Genomic DNA, 21,852 nt, shown 5'->3' with positions numbered 1-21,852 from the left:
GATGAATCCAGTTTTCTGCCTGTCTGGCTCATGCAGGTTGATCTGATGGTACACTGAGAAGGCGTCCATCACTACAAGAAAAGGGGAATTAGCAACTGATTTTTGCGACTGCCATAATAATTAGTCGTAAAAATAATTTTGTGACTTAAAAAGACAAGCAGTCACAAATTTTGCAACTAATTTTGCAGTTGTTGCTATTCGGTCGCTAATTTGCAACTAATATTTGTGACTACCATAATAATTAGTTGCAAAAATTATTTTTGCGACTGGAAAAAACGAGTTGTCGCAAATTTTGCAACAGATTTTGTAATAGTTGTTATGCAGTCGCTAATCTGCGACATTCTTATAACTTTTTGCAACTAAATTGCAGTTGCTAAGGCTAACAAATTTGAAATTTTTTTTTTTAAAAAATTTGCGACTAATATTGCAACTAACATGGCAGTTGCTACTATTTTTTTCAAATTTATTAAAAAGGAATTAAAACCCTTAATATATAATAAGTTATTTTTTTTTTCATTGTTTTTTGGTACGAAAATATAAAAACCCTCAGTACAAAAGTAAGGAAACAAGTACTACGTAGTATAATGAGTTGTTGCCGCCAAAAAACACAATAAACAATTATATCACTCCTTCCTAAAAAACATAAAATTATATCACTCCTTATTTTCGTGCTACTCGATACTTTTCATCCTCACCAAAAGAAACAAAAAACGAAGGGAAAACCATCGTCGTCTTCATCTGTCGCCGTTGCGCCATCCATCTTTTCCCGGGTTAGTTACACATGCTTACTCTTCCTACCGTCCATTCAATCTTTCTCATATTGCAATTTGCTAATTGCGATTTAGGGTTATCATTGAGTATTTTGTCCAATTTTTTTAATTTTAGTCTAGTTTCGTTTGCAAATTGCGAACTGATTATAAATTTCGAATTGATTAAATTGCGAATTGAATGAGTTGTGAATTGATTAAATTGAATTTAAACTGGTTTATTGCGAATTGATTGAATTGATTTTGTTTGGCTGCCAATTGCGAATTTTTGGGTTATTTTTGAAGTCAATTATTGTAAAACCATTCAAACATGATTTATTATTCAAAAAGCCCTAATTATTACTAATTTCTTTATGACTGATTTCATTTGCCCTGAGGTTTGCAAGGTCTAGTTAAGTTTGAATTCTCTGTACAATTTTCAGAAAATGAAAAAATAATTAAGTGAAGGATATATGTATTTTTACATTGTAATTAAGGATAGAAATGACAATGATAAAAAGGAAATGTAAAAAGTGATCATGTTTAGTTGTATATTTACCTTGAAATCTTCATATTAAACTTCTGGCACATAGACTAATCATGTCATTGATGATTATAATTAGCATTGTCTATTTCAAACATGCTTGTATATTTTATGACATGTTGGAGCTTTGTGATTAAAAGGGTATTTGGTTGCCTCAATGACATATATCTCAAGGAGTTATTTTATTCAAGTTCTTGTAGTTATTATAATGTGTATTGTTTTGTTTACTTCCTCAAAAATGTCATGGGTGCATCATTTATATTTGTGTCATATGGAATTGGAAAACGTTTCTAATTCAATACCAAAGATGTGTATGTGTTTCTCCTTTGTTCTGCTAATGAGTGATTTCATTGGCCAGACTTTGAACTTACTTTTCTAATAGGGAGATGGCCCTATATTACCAATTAAAAATGACTGAAGTCTCTGTCACATAATGGTAACAATATAAACAATTTGATGTGGTTTTGTAATTTCTTTCTAGGGTAAAGTCAATAATTTGTCTGTTTATGCCCCAAGCTTCTGAAAAATGAAGTCTTCCCAACTTCTTATTTACTGATCAATTTCACTTATTCTATGAGAATACATTTCATGTCAGGATTTACTATCTTTAGTCAAAGAGGATCTTTGTGGGGGAAGGGAATGGGGTTGCGGTGGATTAGATTTATCACCTGCTTGATTGCTTCAATGTTAATTTGTCATGAATGTCTCAAAGCCTCAATATATGTTTAGAATTTAAGACATTCTCTTGTATTCATTTCTCTTAAACAAGTGAAGCTGCATGTTTCAATATTAGCTTTGAGTCTCTAATTATGTGCAGCGTACATATACTTGGAGACTCGAGTTCGATGCTAAGGCTAGGAGAGAATTTTACAAAAAAAGTCGGGGACCGACTTAGGGGTACATTGAACCAAGTTTACAAAATGGCTCTCCATAAGCAAGTTAGTTTTATGACTGACACTGTTCGATCTGAATTCATAAATAAGCGTAAGCATCCTGATTTTGTGAAACGTTCTAACCAAGCAAGAGATAATCGGTTATCTAGCCAAACATTAGAGAAGTTTGACCCTGCCATCGCCAAGGTAGCGTATCTACTCCTCAAGTGGTTAAAAAATTGGTAAGTGTATGATTTTATTAGAAGCAAACTTATGATTTTTTATATAAGATTGAAGCAAGTAGAAACTTTCTAGCCACTAATAGAGATGACTATAACTGCTCTTTATTGCAATTGCTCTGTAGTCTATGTCCCCCTATTTTTTGTTGTTTTTTTAGTGCTAACAACTTCTTCTAATACAAGGCAAAGAAAAAGGATGGAATTTTACCAACTACTATTGAAGTCTATGAGAGCACTCATTCTGTTTGTGTGGGCAATGATGAAGTTTAATTGATGGGTGACAAGTCTCAAAAAGTCATGGTATGAGTATACTTCTATATTTTTCTAAGATTATAAAAAAACAATATATGGTAGTTAATGTTTGGAAATATTATAGATTGTTTATTTGTTTGTGTGATTGAGTTGGAGGATGAGAATGATTTGTCGGCATTAATCATATGATTAATGTGGTATGTCATAATGTGAATTGAAACAGGATAATTTTGAAGCCATACCCTATAGGAGGGAATTCTTCAATTTACAAAGGAGACTCTATCGAAATTTTTACTAATAACTGCTTTCATAAATTATGTTGCTATAAGTGTTGTATTTTTTATTTTAAAAAAAAAAACAACTATAATAAATATACCCCTGATCCTCTATTCCCCAATAGTTGTACCTTTGTAATCTGGAACATCTATTAAGAGGTAAAATGACACTTTTACCCCTGATCCTCACATTCAGAAATTTCCAAACCACCACCACCCACCCTCAAATGTGTTTGACTACCCAACGACAAACACCCTGTGCTAGAATATGGAAATCACCACCATCACCATTCCATCACTTGACTTAGCTGCATCATCACCTATCCACTTGCCTATAGATCTAGATGCTCAATACCAATCCTGCTTGGACCCTCACTGCCATAGTGCCACTGATATCAGTTGCTTTGACCCTCACTGCCATTAATACCTTTTGCTTAGACCCTCACCTAACTTTTCAAAAATAGATTTTGTAACCAAACTCAATTACATATGATACACTCATCGAACACCATAAGGGCAGGTCTTAGTCTCTTGCCATTTGTTGCATAGCTCAGTCTTGAACATGCCTTGAATTGTAAACTTCCAGCTCAGTTGGTCCGTTTTTGTTGCTCCCTCCTCGCACATATACCTTTTGCTGTACACAGAACAAGTTAAGCAAATTATTGCAATCCTCGTGAGATCTATAAGACAATGCAGGAATTAGAATTTTACATAAATCAGATGGTATCTAAAGGCAAGTATTTTACTGCTTTATACTGATCCGATGTCCAAAATGAAAGACTGTATAAGATAACAATTGATAATCTAAGAAGATAAACGGGCCAAACAACTCAATGATACCAAGCCAAAATGAGAAGCAGAATTGACATCCAGTGAGAAGACTAAGAGCCTCAGAAATACTCTTATCCCAAAAACAGCAAACTAGTACTACACATTAAAGCTTTTTAGCAAGTCTTAAAATCAAACTGAAGATCTTCAGCATGTCAATTAACCACCAGACTTACTATGTTCTTTCTTATAACCAAAATTATGAACCTAGTTGGTGAAATCCTGTAATTACTTGACAAAATGAGAGGCAGAATTGAAATCCAGTAAGAACTTCAGAAATACTCTTATCCCAACAACAACAAATTAAAACTATGCATTAAAGCTTTTTGGTGAGTCTTGAAATCAAAATGAAGATCTTCAGCATGCTAATTAATCACCAGACTTACTATATTCTTTCTTATAACTAAAATTAGCAATTTAGCTTAGTGAAATCCTGCAATAAACTAAATTGATATTTAGTTTAGTTGATCCAAAATCTAAAGTTGTAACATTAACTGATAACTATTTAACTTGCGGTCTTTTGCAACAAGGCACGACAACAACAACAATAAAAACAAAAATTCCTAGTTTTAACACAGTAACATCATCACAGCAGCAACAAGATACATGTATCAACTTCAAACAGATAATCTAGAATTTAAAACAAAATATCAAACAATATAATAATACTTAAAAACATAATTATAATTAAAGAAACAGATAATCCAGAATTTAAAAGGAAATATCGAGTTTAGAAGCATACCGGTCCATACACTTTTCTTGAAGATCGAAGCGGAGTCACAGACTGAGCTGGAGTCGAATCCTTCTGAGTTGAACCAGCAGCAATCTAGTTCATCTTCATGAATCCATTAGCCCTGACTGAGATACTCTTAGGCAGAGAAACACAAGCATTCTCCTCCTTACAATCTTCATTTTGACTCTTCTCATTCACATTTGATCGATTCTGATTATTACTGCAGATTTTAATTTAAGAACTTCATTTACATTATTTCTTATTCCCAAAAGATTGTCAGCGTCTCCCTGTTCAAATCCAATTTTCAGATCCTTTTATAATGTGTCTAGGTACTCTGATTGTACTTGTATTCATGTTCTTGTATCATTAATGGGTAATACTCTATTAGCTGCTCTAAAGAAGTTAAATTAAATTGTGTTTTAGAAGACCAAATTAGTTTTTGGCCCAGACGATATCCCGAGTCATTGCTTGTATTTTTATTATAGTTGTTTTTTTTTTAAAATTTATTTAGTTTATATAAGTTTTAACATTTGAGGTCATAGTTACTAATACATTTCTTAATGCAGGGAGAATATATGGAAAAACTTGAAGAATATAAGAACAAAGGAATTGAGATAAACCCCGAAAAAGTCTACTTGGAGGTTGTAGGTGGGAAAAAGAAAGGAAAAGTCTATGTTTTAGGGAGTGCTTCACAAATGTATTACAAGAGCAATCCTACTTCTCAATCTACTACATCATCTTCCACTCCTTCCATGATTTCTCAATTAAGTTCTCAAGTTGAAGAACTAAAGAAGATGGCGGAAGAAAACCATAACAAGGTAGAAGAAAGACAAAAAATAGCGTCAGAGAGCTTAAAATATACTAAGGAATTCGTCGAAAATCATGAGATCGAAAAAGCTACATGGAAGAAGGAAAAATTAGCTATGCAAAAAACATTGCAGGAAATGGCAACACTTGTAAAACAAGATTACCATCCTTATAAGACTCCTACGCCCGCACTCACCCGCTCTCGTGATACAATTAAGTGATTTTTATTTTCTTGGTAGTAATTTTATGAACAACTGGTCTTTTACATTGTCATTAGTTCTTATTTGAAGTAGCTTTTTTTATATGGGAGGTAACTTTTGAAACAATTAGTTATATGATTTAAATATTGTTTTTTAATACATTGATACAAAATTAATGATATTTTGGATATTTGAATAAAATTAACATTTTGGTTATTTAAATTTATGCGTGGTTACCTTTTTTGTTTTGTGATTAATATTGGTCATCGCTTAATTATGGTTCTAAATACTGATAGTTAGTCGCAAATATTTAGCGACTGTAAATTTGGTTTAGAGACTAATTGGTTAGTTGAAAAAGAATTAGTCTCAGTAGTCGCTAATCTATCACAAATAATTAGTTTTGTAGTCGCAAAAGTTTGGTCTCATAAGTAGTTGCTAATCCGTCGCAAAAACATTAGTCTCAATAGTCGCAAATCCGTGACAATAAAACTAGTCTCCGTAGTCGCAAAAGTTTAGTCTCGTAGTCGAAAAAGTTTGGTCTTGCAGTCGCTAATCCGTCGCAAAAGTAGTCTTAAAACATTGATCTCTGTAGTTGCTAATCCGTCGCAAATATATTACGACAGACAATAATTTAGTTGCTAAAATTTGAAAGTTAGTCGCTAAATGGTAGTTGCAAAGGCATTGCAAATCCGTCTCTAAATTTGCGACTGTTCAAAAATTAGTCGCAAAAATGGATTTGCGACGAGGTCTTTGGCAACGAACCAAAGTAGTTGCAAATCCGTTGCAAATCCATTTTTGCGACGGATTTGCGACTACTTTGGCCGTCGCTAATTACTCTTTTTCTTGTAGTGCATGAAGCTTAGCAGGGCGTGCCCGCTGGTTGAGTCTACCAGCTGATCTATCCGCGGCAGCGGGTAACAGTCTTTTAGGCAGGCCTTATTAAGATCTGTGAAATCAACACACATTCTCCACTAGCCATTTGCTTTCTTTACCATGACCACGTTGGCTAACCACTCTGGGTAGTCACAAGGTTCAATGAATCCTGCCTCCAGGAGCTTCTCCACCTCCTCCTGGATTGCTTGGTTTTTCTCCGTGGAGAAGCTTCGCTTTTTCCGCCTAACTAGCTTAATATCCTCCTTCACATTAAGCTTGTGTACCAGGACTGCTAGGTCAATTCCGGGCATCTCATCTGCGGAAAATGCGAATATGTCTTTGTTCTTTCTCAACAGCTCTATGAGGTGTACCCCTACTCCTGGATCAATGTCTTTCATGATTTTCACTGTTCTCGAGGGGTCACCTTCTGTGAGCTCGACTGTGACATGCTCCCCACTGGGAAGTGACCTGGCCATTTCCTCTTTTGCAGGCTCGAAGTTTTCCCTTACTAACTTCTGTTTATCCCTTTCCTTGTGATATTCTTCACGCTTCCTTTTCCTCGACTTCCTCTTAGGTTGCTCAGTGGGCCTTCTCTCAGAACCAGGCTGCTGTCTGGTTTTTGCGGGCTGCTTTAGGGCAATTATGTAACATTGCTGGGCTGTCTTCTGACTTCCCCTGAGCTTTGCTGACCATCCCTCATTAGTTGTGTAGGTCATGGCAAGGTGATAGGTGGATACCACCCCGCCTATCTTGTGGATGAGCGGTCTTCCCATGATCACATTGTAGGGTGAAGGGGAGTTTATCACGAGGAACTCTGCCCGGACATCACGCCTTCTTGATCTTTCCCCTACTTGGACTGAGAGTTCGATTATGCCTTCTGGGGTAAGCCCTGATCCATTAAACCCGGTGACTTCGTAGCTCACCCTCTTCAGGTCTTTTCTGTCCAACTTCAGCTCATTGAACGCACTGATGTATATGATGTTGGCTGAGCTGCCTCTGTCTATCAGTATTTTATCCACCTCCCAGTTTGCGATTCTCATTGCCACCACTAGCGGGTCATAATGAGGGTAAATTATGCCCTTCTGATCATACTCGTCAAACATGGCTCGCGGCTGCGCGGGAAGAGGTGGCCATTTTACGCTTATCATTGTAATTTATTTGATGTATCATCGCTCGTAGGTCAGCCCGCGCTCTGTTAACTGTTCCCCCATGTACTGGACCCCCGTTGTTCACATACACCCTGCCTTCTGGCTTGCCATCTCTGTCTTAGTCTCCGGCTGGGCCCCTATGACCTCCTCTGTGGTCAGGGCGGCCTGCTATATCCTCATCCCTCATTCAGGGAGGGTCATCGTGCTGCTTAAACTTATTCAAGTACCTTCTCCTGACTAAGTCTTCTATGTTGTCCTTCAAGTGTGTACATTCTTCAGTGGTGTAACCATGGTCCCTTTGGAAGTCACACCACTTGCTGGTATCACGATTCTTATTAACCATCCTCGGGGGTCTCTGCCACTTGTCATCAGCTTTATTCACGCTGAATATATGAGACCTGGAATGGGTCAATTAATGGGGTATATTGGTCAAACCTCCCAGGCCTTGGCCCTCTCTTTGGGTCTGACCTTCTCAGTCCTACTGCCCTGTCCGCTTCTCTGCGGTTTTGCTCAGCCCTGCTTGGCTGGTCCACCCTGGGTGTGTTCTCTGCCCGGGTGACCTCTGCCCGCTTAACTAAGTCACCAGGTGCTTTCCTTGCTCTGCCAGTCTCGTCTGCTTTGATGAACTTGTGCGCTTTGCCCAGCGCTTCAACAAGTGTTTTGAGGCTCTTACGCCCCATATACGCTCTGAACGGTGATCCTTGTAGTAAGCCACTCTACATTGCTAGTAGCGCTACCTCCAGGCTCATATTTGAGATGGTTGTTGCCTCCTTGTTGAATCTGGTGATGAACTCCCTCAGGGGCTTATCTTTCCCTTGAACCAACGACATCAGCTCGGTTGTCATCATGGTTTGGTCTACTAGGGTTATGAAATGCTCCATGAACATTCTCTTCAACTGGTTGTACGAGTATACGGAACATTTGGGAATGGTTCCATACCACTCCGCTGCCAGCCCCTCCAGGGTCGGCGGGAAAGCCTTACACCGGACAGAGTCTGTCATAGTGTAAAGTACCATATGATTCTCAAAAGCTGATATGTGGCTTTCGGGTGTTGTGGTTCCGTTGTATTTGCAGCTTGGCATCTTTACTTTCTCCATTGGTTCCTCCAGAATCTCCCGGCAAAATGGGGAATCATCTAGAACAACCTGGATTCGCGCTCGTTTATCTCTCTCAGGGATGGGTCCCCGCTCTGAGGCTGGTGACCTACTGCGGGGGACTCGCTTCTCCGGGCTGATTCGAGCAGGGGTTATTTCCTCCACGCTCCATTCTCGATTCAGGTTACGAGCTTCCAGCTCCAATACCTTCTTCTTTAACTGAATGAGCTCTTTCTGCTCTGAGGGTCGACGACGCCGGCTTTTTTGCTACGGGCTCTGCAGCTGCCGCTATCGATGACGGACTTGCCCCCTTACCCATAATGGTGAGGACCGCAGTCATTGCAGCCAGCTGCTCCTTACTGCACTTAGAGATGTTCTGCAGAATGGCTGACATATTCACGGGCTGCGGTTTCTTGGTTACAAGTGCTGAAACAATGAGCTCATTGTTCGCGCCGGTTAACGACATTCCGTATTTGTAAATGGAACTGGATCCCACCGGATCTACTAGTTTTCGACGCCGCTTTAGCTGCAGCTGATGTCGATCCGATGGGGTTGGATTTCTGAGAGATGGTCGATTTGGGGTTTCCGGTGGATCCTTTTGGATTGATGGTTACTGGGGGTGTTTTTTGTGGTGTTCGGCTGGTCTCATTAGTTTTAGACATGGGTGTCTGTACAGTTTCTTCTCCGGCCATGGTGGTTAGTTAACTAGTCCCTAGCTGAGTTGGTGAACCTCAGGTTAGATGATCCTCCCCCTCCTTCTAGCGCCAATTGTTCCAGGTGTGGATCCAAGGGTTCTACTGGGCGAACTGGGTCCCGTCAACTACCTACACAAGGCAGCACACGTAAACTGCCCTCGGGGGTGGCTCGAGGAACCCCCCCTCCGAAGCTTAAGTTAAAGAGTGTTTAGAGAGAGAAAGTGTACTTAGAAAGATGTAGAAAGTATAATGACTTGAGTGTCTCACCTCCTTTCTGTTGTACTTTACCCTCTATTTATAGGCGTACCATCTCCTTCGTTGAGAGTTCAGCCTGGTCAGCCCTGCCGGCTAACTCTGCCGGGCTAGTGAGCCCTCCTTTAATTGCTTTCTCGGCATTTAGTGCGCACCCTGGGGGCTGGGCGATAGTTCAGCGGGAGCTATCCTATATAAGAAGATTTTAGACTTAAATTAACAGAAAAAAACCACAACCACAAACAACTTAAAAACTTAAATGAAATCACTTAATACCATCAAACCATACTATCAATGAAATATTTCAAAATAATCTTAAAACAAGAATATCGATATTAAATCACTTAATTCCAACATAATATATAAACTTCAAATAAGTAATAATATAATAGTATAATTATTTGAAACTCAAAACCTTCAAAACAGTAGAATTGACATGGAAGGAACACTAGTGGCCTCGCAATCCACTTCCTAAGGTTTGTCAGGACAAACCCCCGGTCATCTCGCAGAGACCGTGTCTAAGATTAGTCGACTCCCGGTCATGGGTAGATGCCTATAAGGTCTTACACACCCCCGACCGACAACAATTAACCCAAATTGAGCTACCTAAGACTCGCAATCCAGATAGTTAGCATGTTCATTAACCATCGGAAAGCAACTCGGCCTCACCCCCGACTATGGCCCCACACACAATTCAAAAATCACTTAAAATTCTTAATATAATATATTTCATTCAGAAATCTACATAAAAGCCAAAAATGGTCTTGCACTCAATTCAAACAGCATAAGAAAATCATATTTCTTAAATTCAATTGAAACTCCATTTCAAAGCACACTTTAACTAATAAATCACAAAAGGTATCGTCTGAGTTTGGGAATATAATTAATTATCGAAATTCAACAATTAAGTGCATTCACAACTCTTGGCAAAGTGATGCTAAAGACAGTGTTATCCTTCTCTAAAGCATTACAACGTCGACAATAAAATTACAACCCACACACATTCAAACACGCATTAAAATATTTTACCTTAGGGATTTACAATACCCAAAGATTCACACATTACTTATTTAAAATATAATTTCAAATAATATAATATATTTTTAATAAAGATTATGTAAATTCATTTGATAAAACCAAAAATTCAAAGTACAGTTTAATGAAATAACCAAAACAAGGCAGTAAGATACGTGTCCAAAAAACATTATAAAAACTTAATCAAACATACTTTAAATGAGAAATAAAAATTATGGAACATACATATACTCAATAGGCATCATATAAAACCATTTAGGACTTAAAATTCAAGAGAGAACATGCCCAAATAAATCATAAACACAACAGCCCCAATTTAGGTTCTAACAGTACCACTCACACAAAACACCCCAAAATCCAACCTTAAACATGAAACGAAGCTTAGCCCATTTTACTAAACACTCTAAAAACATAATAGGTCATGTCAACAATGCATTTGGGATTAGAAATTAGGTAAAACATATCATAAAAACTCTCGAATCACACAACCTTCACAATGGATTACAGCAGCTCCTATACTTACTTTGGGCCATTAAAACAAATCACTCTATGTTAGATTTATGCCAAATTAATTGGGGAATATTCTAACATGATACTAAATCAAATTAGGCAAGAAAATCAATCAATAAAATCAGATTTAAGATCTTAAACACACGCCCAACATGCTGTAATTCTAGTCGCGGATTTAAGCTTTTCTTGCCCAAAATCATGTACAAAACATGCCCAAAATCAAAGTTTAACACATGGAACTTATACCTTATTATCCCTAATAAGCTACTACACATTAAACAGCAAGAATAAGACCAAGAAAATAGGTTAAACATGCCTCACGACCATAATAAAACTCATGACAGGTGTGCAACATTTCAACAGTACCTATGGTTCATTTTGTGCCTCAAAACCATGTATAAACTCATTAAAAACATCATACAAAGATCATAAAACATCAAGGATTTGGTATCAATCAAGTTTGGGCACAAAAACAAGGATAAATATCACTAATTCACGTTCTATGTTACACAAATTACAGCAGCCACATAGTGAACGAAAATTACAAATAAACCTAATCCTAGCCATATTTCTACCTATAAATTCAACTCTAAAATCCAATAGTTCTAACCTAAGGGAGTAAAGATAGTTACCTCTTAAATGAAGGCCATAAAATTCAGATTAAATTGCAGCAAGTGTTGCCCACCAAAACGCCCCAAACGAAGCTCCATTCACCCCATTGTCTTGATGTTCTTGAGGACAATTAAGTGCTCGAATTTGAGAGGAAAAGCAAAAACAGATTACCGACAAAAATCCCTTTGTTTTAGCCTTGATATTATACCAAAATTTTGAGGGAAATAAGGAGAGAAACAGATGAGATGCAAGCAGCAAAAAGAACACTTAGTCATCATGATTTGTATGTTCAAAAGAGAGGTAGAAGAAGGGTCTTGGATAGCCACTTGAAGAGGAGTAAAGGGGGGTGTTATTACATGATTAATTAGGGATTTTTAGACTTTAGAAACTGATCATTAATCAGCCTTAAGGCTGCCGTGAGAGGGGAGAGAAAATGGGCTTCAAATGAGCTTCATATAAACCCTAACTTAACCTACACTTATGGGTTTGATTGAATGATTAATTTAGGCTTAAGAATGAGATTAGGAAAGCTAATTAACAAGTCTATATAAATCTACTTAGTCAGGAAAGTGTTAAGGTGAAACCCGACTCATAAACAAAGTTTAGTTGACCCGAAACTAGATAAGGAAAGGGATGTAACGAGAGGTGATTTGAAAGTATATTTTAAAAAAAAAACATTAATATAAATTATATTATTGATGACTCAATAATAATATAAATAGTAATTACAATAATAATAATGAAAACAATAATTTAAATCACTAAACAAAAATATATATAAAGTTCATATTTTTACACAAAAGCAATATAAAGAGGCGATATGCGAAACCAATAATATTATTAATATATAATGACCTTATTAATAAAAGTACATTAAAATGAGTTTTATAAATATAAATTAAAGAATAGTTTGTAAACAATATCAATTCGATAATCAAGTTGACTGAATCACCCAATACCACTTTATACAACGATATTAATACGATTAAACGTAAAACGTCTTTAAAACCATAGAATCATTTTATGCCTATCAAATTGACACTTCAGTCAAGGAATCACCCATGATGACCCGTATCAATTATGATAAGTTAAATATTGAAATTACATATAATTTATAAACACTTACTGAATTGATGCTTAAGTTTAAGGAATCACCCTTTAAGGCTAATATCAATTCCGACATGTCAAATACAATTAAAATGATTAAAACACTAATATTAAATCTTTTAAGTTATAATTTTCAATCGCTTTGTCAAATCATTAGAATTCAAAAGATAAGGATAACCCTTAAATCAAAATAATAAAGATTTTAATAATTTAATTAGCATTTGATTTGGAAATTGAGATTTAAATTAGAAATTAGGTTTAATTGGTTAAAATGCACATAAAATAGTGGTTCGAAAATACGGGGTGTTACAAGTGGAGTGACAACAAACATTACTGGGAGCAACACCATCCCTGATGCTATGCAAATTGCCTTTGATATATGCTCCATGTATGCGTTATTTAGGATGTTAAGAAAGTGGACTTGAATACGATGACCTAACACTTGGGTGCTAATCATGGAACATTTTTATGATCAGATGGAATGTTCGAGTTATAGACTATGAAAGTTTGAACAATTAAAGGAGTCCTTACATCTAGGAGCATTGCTATAACTAGGGGGGTCAAGTTTGAAGGATAGTTTAAAACGTGTTCACAAATTGGGTGGAATAAGGTAAGACCTTGCTGCCATCGCTATGGATAGATGAGAATTGTTGTGTGAACCCAACAAAGAAGAGGTACCATGGTAAGAAACTGCTTAGGAAATGAGTAGGTCTATGGACCAGCAATCATTGACAATGATTGTGAGGCGATTTGGAAGCAATGAGGATTGCTACTAACAAAGCCGAGGTTAGCCAAAGGCTAACGAAAGTCTTGGTGATAGAGCTTGCATGTGAATCCCTTGGCACATGAGGACTTCCAAATGAGTAAGTGGCAAGAGTATACTATCACATTAACTCAATCAGGTGCTAATCCGAGCGAGGGGTGTCCTTTGGGAGAGTTGTGAATTATCTCTTAAGAATCTACATGGGGGAGCAACCCAATTAGATTGCTTTCGTAGAAGATGAAAACAAGCCCAAAGAGTCCCGTGCCGGCTTTAAAAAGGGAATATTGGACAAGGTTTATTTTAAAGGGCCAATGATGTTGCCTAGTACACGTTGGTGCTACGGGGTAGCCCAACTTAGTGTTAATGAGGCAAGTCGTGCGAGGCACGACTAATTTTGATCAAGGGAAAATCATAGGCCAAAGATGATACTGGATAGTATAATCAAAGTTAACTTAGTGGCTAGCAAACTCCTAACAATGAGAACAGGGTGAAGTCTGGATTAAGTGAAGGTGTTTGTGCTATGAGAGCATCAATCGAGTGGCTATATACCTTTTTAATCTTTAACGAGGACGTCAAGATAAATTTGGTGGAGGAGGTTGGTTACGGTCACTTTTGGTTGACCTAAGCTAGGCCGTTGACCACCCTACATAGGCGTGCAAGGCCTTCGGTATCTCACTTGCCTAAGCAAGAAAGTGCACGCTCAGTGAAAGGAATGGTGTCCTTCGAACAAGTGTATTATTCTGATAGTGGGATAAGAATTATTAGAAAGCTAATATATTCAGTAAGGTCAAGTGATCGGAATGCCTAGGTGGAGGCCGCTTTCGATCAGTAATATTAATGTATACTCCCTCCGTTTTTAAATACTTGCTCCATTTCTTCATGCGCGGAGTTTTAGGAGAAATTAGATAAAGTAATAAAATATGAAGGTAGTGGAGTTGGTGGAAGAATAAAAAAATTATAGAAAGCAAAAGTAGTGGAGAGAATTGGAGGAGAGAGAATATAGGTTGGGACCACTAGGTGAGAGAAATTGATTAATTATTGTAAAAGCTTTCCAAATAAGGAAATGGAGCAAGTATTTAAAAACGGCCGCAAATGGAAAGTGGAGCAAGTATTTAAAAACGGAGGGAGTAATTAATATTACAACTTAATCTTGACTGAACCCTTCGGGTCACACCCAAGCAATTATAAACCGACTCGACAAATTAATTCGGAAGAAATAAATGAGTCGCCCGAGTATTAAATATTTATACGCCTGAAATTCGAGCTTAGAGCGTCACAACCAAGCGTCGGAAGTCGAGTCAAAAATAGAAAAAGACGTGACGACAAAATTAATAATTAATCAACAATGACCAAAATACCCTTAGCGTCAGAACCCCGAGTGCTAGGGGATTAGGCAAGCTAGCAGCCCGCACCATGTGCGAGGCTTGCTAGCAAGCTACGGTCAACATCTCACACATAATGCGTGGCTTGCTGGTGCGCTACAACTAGCAGCCCGCACATGTGCGAGGCGTGCTAGCAGTAGCCTTCGGCAACACCAGCCCGCACATGTGTGCGTGGGCGTGCTGGCCGAATTGGCTGGCAGCAAGCAGCCCGCATGTACGGGGCTTTGCTGGGCCGGGTAGCTAGGGCCGTGGTCATTGGGGAAGCATGTGAGGGAGGCTTAGAGTGTGGGGGACAAGTGGCACAAGGAGAGGAAGGAGTGGGGAGCAAGTATGGTCCCCTCCTCTCCAAGTGGTCCTCACTTCCCTTTGCATGTATTAATGAAACTTGTAGATTTATTATTATTTTGCTTATTTATTTTATTTGAACTTTAAAATAAATTATGGAATTTCATGCTCCCACATTGCTGGGATAGAAATTCCCACTCTCACTCTTCCCTATAAATACCCACCTTGGGTTTTTTGGGAAGAGTGCTTAAGTAGGAGTTCAATAGAGCATTGCATTTGCAAAAACTCTTAAACTCATAAAATACTCGTGTATAGGATAGCTCCCGCTGAACTATCGCCCAGCCCCCTGTTGGGGTTTTGTGAGTCCGACTCACCGCGGAAACAACCCCGACCCAAGGAACCACTCGTAATTAATAAAACCATAAAGCATAAATAAATAAACACAAGAAAAAGGAAGAACGAATCGTACCCTTGAAGCGAGCTTTGCCCTCTAAAAACGGGCTCTTACTTGAAAGCCTTGAGCACCGCAAATGCTGTGCCTCCAACGATATCCACCCACAAAGGACAAACACGACTTTTTAGGTCTGCTACCTTGGAGTTAGCAAGGTCCGACCAAAACCTAAGTGTTAATGGAGTTTAAGAGTTTTTCCCAAAATATGGAATGCTCTTTCTAACTCCTACTCAAGCACTTTACTGCAAATTCCAAGGTTGGTATTTATAGAGGAAAGTATGAGTGGGAATTTCTATCCCATCAATGTGGGATCATGAAATTCCACAAATTAATTTAAAGCTAAATTAAATTAAAATTGCAAATTAATAATAAATCTACAAGTGGCATTACCATGTGAAATGGGTTGGTGAGGACCTCATGGAGAGTAGGGGACCATACTTGCTCCCCACTCAATACTCTCCTTGTGCCACATGTCCTTACCCACTTGCTCCCATATTCCTCAAGCTTCCCCATAGTGACCGGCCCTATGGCCCAGCCACGAGCCCAGCCCCGCACCCGCACCAAGATGCGGGCTGCTGCTGTGCGCGCAAGCCACGCACTTGGTGCGGGCTTGCTGCTGTGCGTGGTTGCTAGTGCGTGCGCTGCTAGCACGCCTAGCTTGCGGCAGCTAGCTGCTGCACGCACCACGTGCACGTGGCTGCTAGCTACTGTTGTGCGTGGCTGCTAACACGGTGCGCTAGCACGCACCTAGCCAGGCATGCTAGGCTCGGCTTGGTGCGCTTGCTAGACACCTATGCTTGGACATTTTTGCCCCTAGGGGTATTTTGGGAATATGGTCGATTTATTATTATTTTGCGCGTCTCGTCTTTTTATTATTTTTGACTCGACTTCCGACGATCGGTTTCTACGCTCCTAGCTCGAATTACCGACGTCTAATTATTTAACACTCGGGCGACTAATTAATTTCTTCCGAATTAATTCGTCGAGTTGGTTCGTATATTTTGCTTGGGTGTGACGCGAAGGGTTCAGTCAAGATTAAGCTGTAATATTGATTATATTAATATTACTGATCGGAAGCGGCCTCCACCCAGGCATTCCGATCACTTGACATTACTGAATATATTAGCTTTCTAATAATTCTGAACCCGCTATCAGAATAATACACTTGTTCGAAGGACACCATTCCTTTCACCCCCAGGGTGCGCACTCACTGCCGAGAAGGCAATTAAAGAAGGCTCATTAGCTCGGTGGAGTCAGCCCGCAGGGCTGACCAGGCTGATCTCTCCATGAAGAAGATGGTACGCCTATAAATAGAGGGTAAAGTACAATGGAAAAGAGGTTAGACACTTTCTCTCTTTAAACACTCTCTAACTTAAGCTTCGGAGAGGGGTTCCTCGAGCCACCCCCAGGGCAGTTTACATATGCTGCCTTGTGTAGGTTGTTGACAGGACCCAGTTCACCCAGCAGGACCCTTGGATCCATACCTGGAACAATTGGCGCTAGAAGGAGGGGAAGGATCATTTAACCTCAGGTTCACCAACTGAGCTAGGGAATAGTTAACTAACCACCATGGCCGGAGAAGAAACTTTACCAACACCCATGTCCAAAGCCAATGAGACCAACCAAACACCATAAAAAACACCCTCAGTAACCCTCAATCCAAAAGGATCCACCGAAAATCCCAAATCGACCATCTCACAGAAATCCAACCCTACGAATCAACGACAGCTGCAGCTAAAGCGGCGTCGAAACCAGTCGATCCGACAGGATCCAATTCCATTTTCAAATACGGAATGTCGTTAACAGGCGTGAACAATGAGCTCACTATTTCAGCACCTGGAACCCAAAAACCGTAGCCCGTAAACATGCCAGCCATCCTGTAGAACCTCTCTAAGTGCAGTAAGGAGCAGCTGGCAGCAATGACGGCGGTCCTTACCAATATGGTTAGGGCGAGCCCGTCACTGGCAACGGCAATTGCAGAGCCCGCAGTAAAGAAGCCGGCGCCCTCAGCCCTCAGCCCTCACCCCCGAGCAGAAAGAGCTCGTTCAGTTGAGGAAGAAGGTATAGGAGTTGGAAGCTCGTAATCTGAACCGAGAATGGAGCGTGGAGGAAGTAACCCCGGCTCAGATCAGCCCGAAGAAGCGGGTCCCCCGCAGTAGGTCGCCAGCCTCAGAGCGAGGACCTAGCCTGGAGAGGGACAAGCGAGCGCGAATCCAAGTTGTTCCAGATGATTCCCCATTTTGCCGGGAGATTCTGGAGGAACTAATGGAGAAGGTAAAGATGCCGAGCTGCAGAAACAATGAAACCACAACACCTAAGAGCCACGTATCAGCTTTTGAGAACAACATGGTACTCTATACTATGACAGACTCAGTTTGGTGTAAAGCATTCCCGCCAACCCTGGAGGGGCTGGCAGCGGAGTGGTATGGAGCCATTCCCAAATGTTCAGTGTACTCGTATAACCAGCTGAAAATAATGTTCATGGAGCATTTTATAACCCTGGTAGATCGATCTAAGATGACAACTGAGCTGATGTCGTTAGTTCAATGAAAGGACGAGCCCCTGAGGGAGTTCATCACCAGATTCAACAAAGAGGAAACAACCATTCCAAATATGAGTCAAGAGGTAGCGCTGCTAGCAACGCATAGCATCTTGCTACCAGGCTCGCCCTTCAGAGCGTACATGGGTGTAAGAGCCTCAAAACACTAGCTGAAGCGCTGGGTAAAGCGCACGAGTTCATCAAGGCAGACGAAATAGACAGAGCCATGTTGAGTAGGAAAGCACCGGTTGACTCAGCTAAGCGAGCAGAGGTTACCCGGGCAGAGAACACACCCTAGGCTGACCTGCCAAGCAGCGCAGAGCAAAGCCGCAGAGAAGCGGATAGGGAAGTGGGGGTAAGAAGGTCAAATCTAAAGAGAGGGCCAAGACCTGGAAGGTTTGACCAATATACCCCGCTAACCCACTCAAGATGTCATATCTTCAGTGTGAACAAAGATGATGATAAATGGTAGAGATCCCCAAGGATGGTCAATAGAAACCGTGATACGAGCAAGTGGTGTGACTTTCACAGAGATTATGGCCATACCACCGATGAATGCACACACTTGAAGGAAAACATAGAGTATCTAGTCATGAGAGGGTACATAAATCAGTTTAAGCAGCGCGATGATCCTCCCAGAAGGAGGGACGAGGATAGAGTAGGCCGCGCTGACTATAGAGGGGGTCATAGGGGTCCCGCTGGGGACAGAGACAGAGTTGGTAAGCCAGAGGGCAGGGTGTATGTGATCAGTGGAGGTCTAGTGCATGGAGGAACAGTTAACAAAGCACGGGCCGATCTGCGGGCGATGATACACCAGATAAACTACAATGAGAAGCGTAGATGGACACCTCTTCCTCCGCAGCCGCGAGCCACGTTTGACGAATATGACCAAGAAGGCATAATTTACCCTCATGATGATCCAGTGGTAGTGACGATGAGAATTGCAAAATGGGAGGTGGACAGGATATTGATAGATGGAGGCAGCTCAGCCAACATTTTATACATCAGCGCGTTCAACGAGCTGAAGTTGGACAAGAAGGATCTGAAAAGGGTGAGTTACGAAGTCACCGGGTTTAATGGATCAGGATTGAATCCCGAAGGTATAATCGAGCTCTCCGTACGGGTAGGGGAGAGGTCAAAAAGGCGTGATGTTCGAGCAGAATTCGTTGTGATAAACTCTCCTTCGCCCTATAATGTGATCATGGGTAGACCGCTCATTCACAAGATAGGCGGAGTGGTATCCACCTACCACCTCGCCATGGCTTACACAACTGATGAAGGGCGGTCAGCAAAGCTCAGGGGAAGCCAGAAGAAAGCTCAGCAATGTTATATAACTTCTCTAAAGCAGCCTGCAAAGACAAGGCAGCAGCCAACCTTAGAACGGAGGCCCGCTAAGCAGGCTTAGAGGAAGTCAAGAAAAAGGAAGCGCGAAGAGTATCACAGGGTAAAGGACAAGCAGAAGTTAGAAATGGAAAACTTTGATCCTGCAAAGGAAGAAATGGCAAGACCACTCCCCAGTGGGGAGCATGTCACAGTTGAGCTCACAGAGGGTGACCCCTCAAGAACAGTGAAGATTGGGAAAGATATCGATCCTGGAGTAGGGGTACACTTCATAGAGCTGCTGAGAAGGAACAAAGATATTTTCGCATTCTCCGCAGATGAGATGCAAGGAATTGACCTTGCAGTAATAGTCCACAAGCTGAATGTGAAGGAGGATATAAAGCTAGTCAAGCAGAAGAAACGAAGCTTCTCCACGGAGAAAAACCAAGCAATCCAGGAGGAAGTAGAGAAACTCTTGGAGGCAGGATTCATCGAGCCTTGCGATTACCCAGAGTGGTTAGCCAACGTTGTCACGGTGAAAAAAGCAAATGGCTAGTGGAGAATGTGTATTGATTTCACAAATCTCAACAAGGCATGCCCGAAAGACTGTTACCCGCTGCCGCGGATTGACCAGCTGGTGGACTCAACCAGCGGGCTCGCTTTGTTAAGCTTTATGGATCCCTTCTCAGGGTACCACCAGATCAGCCTGCATGAACCAGACCGGCAGAAAACCGCATTCATCACCGAAGGGGCAGTGTACAATTACATAGCTATGCCCTTTGGGCTGAAGAATGCTGGGACAACCTTTTAGAAAACAATGGATAGAGTATTCGAACACCAGAAGGGTAGAAATGTTGAAGTATATGTTGACGACTCAATTGTCAAGAGTGTCACGTAGGCAGGGCATATCATGGATCTAGAAGAAACATTCGCTACCTTGAACAAATACAAAATCAAACTCAACCCGACGAAATGTGTCTTCGGAGTTAGATCAGGAAAGTTCTTAGGTTTCCTTATTAGCAAGAGAGGAATAGACGCAAATTAGAAAAAGGTTGAAGCAGTCCTAAGCCTGCCGGAACCTAAGTGCATTAAAGATATCATGCGGTTGACAGGCAGAATGGCCGTGCTGACCAGATTCATCAGCAAGTCAGCAGACAAGGCTTTGCCGTTCTATCAGCTACTAAAAGGAAGTAGAGAATTTAAGTGGGGGGCTGCAGAAAAGGAAGCCTTTGAGGGTATTAAGGAGCATCTGACTAAGCTCCCAAAAATAAACAGTCCGGAGCTGAGAGAAAAGTTGCAGTTTTACATCTCCGCATCAATTCAGACAATCGCAGCCGTCCCGCTAGTAGAGAGACAAAAGCAGCAAAGGCCAATATACTTCGTGAGCCATGTTCTGACCGAGGCAGAGCAAAGGTACCCGTTGGTAGAAAAGCTTGCCTTTGCAGTAGTAACAACAGCAAGGAAGCTGAAACCACACTTTGACGCGCACGTAATACAAATCCTCACAAATCACCCGCCGGATAAAGCGTTACAGAAAATGGATGCATCAGGCAGACTCTTAAAGTGGGCCATCGAACTTTCTGAGTACGAGTTCGAAGTTTAACCGAGGGCAGCCATCAAGGCACAAGACTTAGCAGATTTCATCGTGGAAGCCTCCTATGAGGAGAAAGAGGATGACATCGGGGTGTGGAAGTAGAAGTAGATGGATCCTCAGCCCAAACGGGGAGCGAAGCGGGAGTCATAATGACATCCCAAGAGGGAAATGTATTTGAGTACGCCATAAAGTTCAAGTTCAAAGCATCGAATAATGAGGGGTAGAGTACGAGGCAGCGCTGGCAGGCCTCCGCATGAGCATCGCGGCTGGAGCCTGCAAAGTCCACTTGCAGACTGATTCTCAGCTCGTCGCCAGCCAACTGCAAGGAGCGTATGAGATTAGAGAAGCCGCCATGCTGAAATATGTTACCAAAGTAAAAGAGCTGGCAGCCCAGCTAGTTCGTTTTCAGATAGACTTGGTCCCTAGAGCAGGAAACTCCTAGGCTGACGCTTTATCAAAGTTAGCCAGCTCCACACTGTAGAGCCTCACAAGGACAGTGATGGTTGAAGTCCTGGAGGAAAGCAGTGTTACTGAAAAAGAGAAGGTAAACTGCATTGGACAATAGAGAGCCTGGTTCGCAGACACTCTGGCATACAAGGTTCATGGCTCGATGCCCGACGATGAAGTACAGGCGAAGAAAGTGAAGAAAGAGGCCAATTGGTATGTGGTGATGAATGGAGAGCTCAACAAGAAAGG

At 40.7% G+C, this 21,852-nt stretch overlaps 3 protein-coding genes and 1 long non-coding RNA gene across 5 annotated transcripts; 2 read left to right on the top strand and 2 right to left on the bottom strand.

Moving 5' to 3' along the window:
* The first annotated feature begins 536 nt into the window (after nt 1-536).
* LOC110725954 lies at nt 537-5,718 on the top strand. 2 transcript variants are annotated; one of them, XM_021905428.1, is made up of 4 exons: nt 537-770; nt 2,108-2,404; nt 2,585-2,701; nt 5,056-5,718. In XM_021905428.1, exons 3-4 carry the CDS (start codon nt 2,675-2,677, stop codon nt 5,515-5,517), a joined length of 489 nt encoding a protein of 162 aa, XP_021761120.1. In that variant the 5' UTR covers nt 537-770; nt 2,108-2,404; nt 2,585-2,674; the 3' UTR covers nt 5,518-5,718. The 2 variants fall into 2 exon arrangements, with proteins under 2 accessions (XP_021761120.1, XP_021761121.1); XM_021905429.1 differs by lacking the exons at nt 537-770; nt 2,108-2,404 and having other exon boundaries at nt 2,419-2,701.
* LOC110725955 lies at nt 2,938-5,060 on the bottom strand. Its single transcript, XR_002512272.1, has 2 exons — nt 4,499-5,060; nt 2,938-3,562 (listed from the first exon to the last, which is right to left on the bottom strand). It is a non-coding gene; the product is annotated as an uncharacterized LOC110725955 (long non-coding RNA).
* Nucleotides 5,719-5,806: 88 nt separating the features above from the next.
* Nucleotides 5,807-12,232, bottom strand: LOC110725953. Its single transcript, XM_021905427.1, has 2 exons — nt 11,736-12,232; nt 5,807-9,748 (listed from the first exon to the last, which is right to left on the bottom strand). Exon 2 carries the CDS (start codon nt 7,515-7,517, stop codon nt 6,468-6,470), a length of 1,050 nt encoding a protein of 349 aa, XP_021761119.1. The 5' UTR covers nt 7,518-9,748; nt 11,736-12,232; the 3' UTR covers nt 5,807-6,467.
* A 6,494-nt stretch (nt 12,233-18,726) lies between these two features.
* LOC110725999 lies at nt 18,727-19,647 on the top strand. Its single transcript, XM_021905475.1, has one exon. It carries the CDS (start codon nt 18,727-18,729, stop codon nt 19,645-19,647), a length of 921 nt encoding a protein of 306 aa, XP_021761167.1.
* Nucleotides 19,648-21,852: the final 2,205 nt, after the last annotated feature.

The sequence above is a fragment of the Chenopodium quinoa genome, unplaced genomic scaffold (genome assembly GCF_001683475.1).
Source record: "Chenopodium quinoa cultivar QQ74 unplaced genomic scaffold, ASM168347v1, whole genome shotgun sequence".
In the NCBI taxonomy this organism is placed as follows: domain Eukaryota; kingdom Viridiplantae; phylum Streptophyta; class Magnoliopsida; order Caryophyllales; family Amaranthaceae; genus Chenopodium; species Chenopodium quinoa.
The sequence above is the reverse complement of the archived record's forward strand: the minus strand, read 5'-3'. Positions and strand labels throughout refer to the sequence as shown.

Coding starts and splice junctions, on each gene's coding strand:
- LOC110725999 (XM_021905475.1), top strand. CDS start 18,727: ATGGTCAATAGAAACCGTGATACGAGCAAGTGGTGTGACTTTCACAGA.
- LOC110725953 (XM_021905427.1), bottom strand. CDS start 7,517: ATGATAAGCGTAAAATGGCCACCTCTTCCCGCGCAGCCGCGAGCCATG.
- LOC110725954 (XM_021905428.1), top strand. CDS start 2,675: ATGGGTGACAAGTCTCAAAAAGTCATG. Junction 2,702..5,055: donor ACAAGTCTCAAAAAGTCATG/GTATGAGTATAC, acceptor TTCTTAATGCAG/GGAGAATATATGGAAAAACT.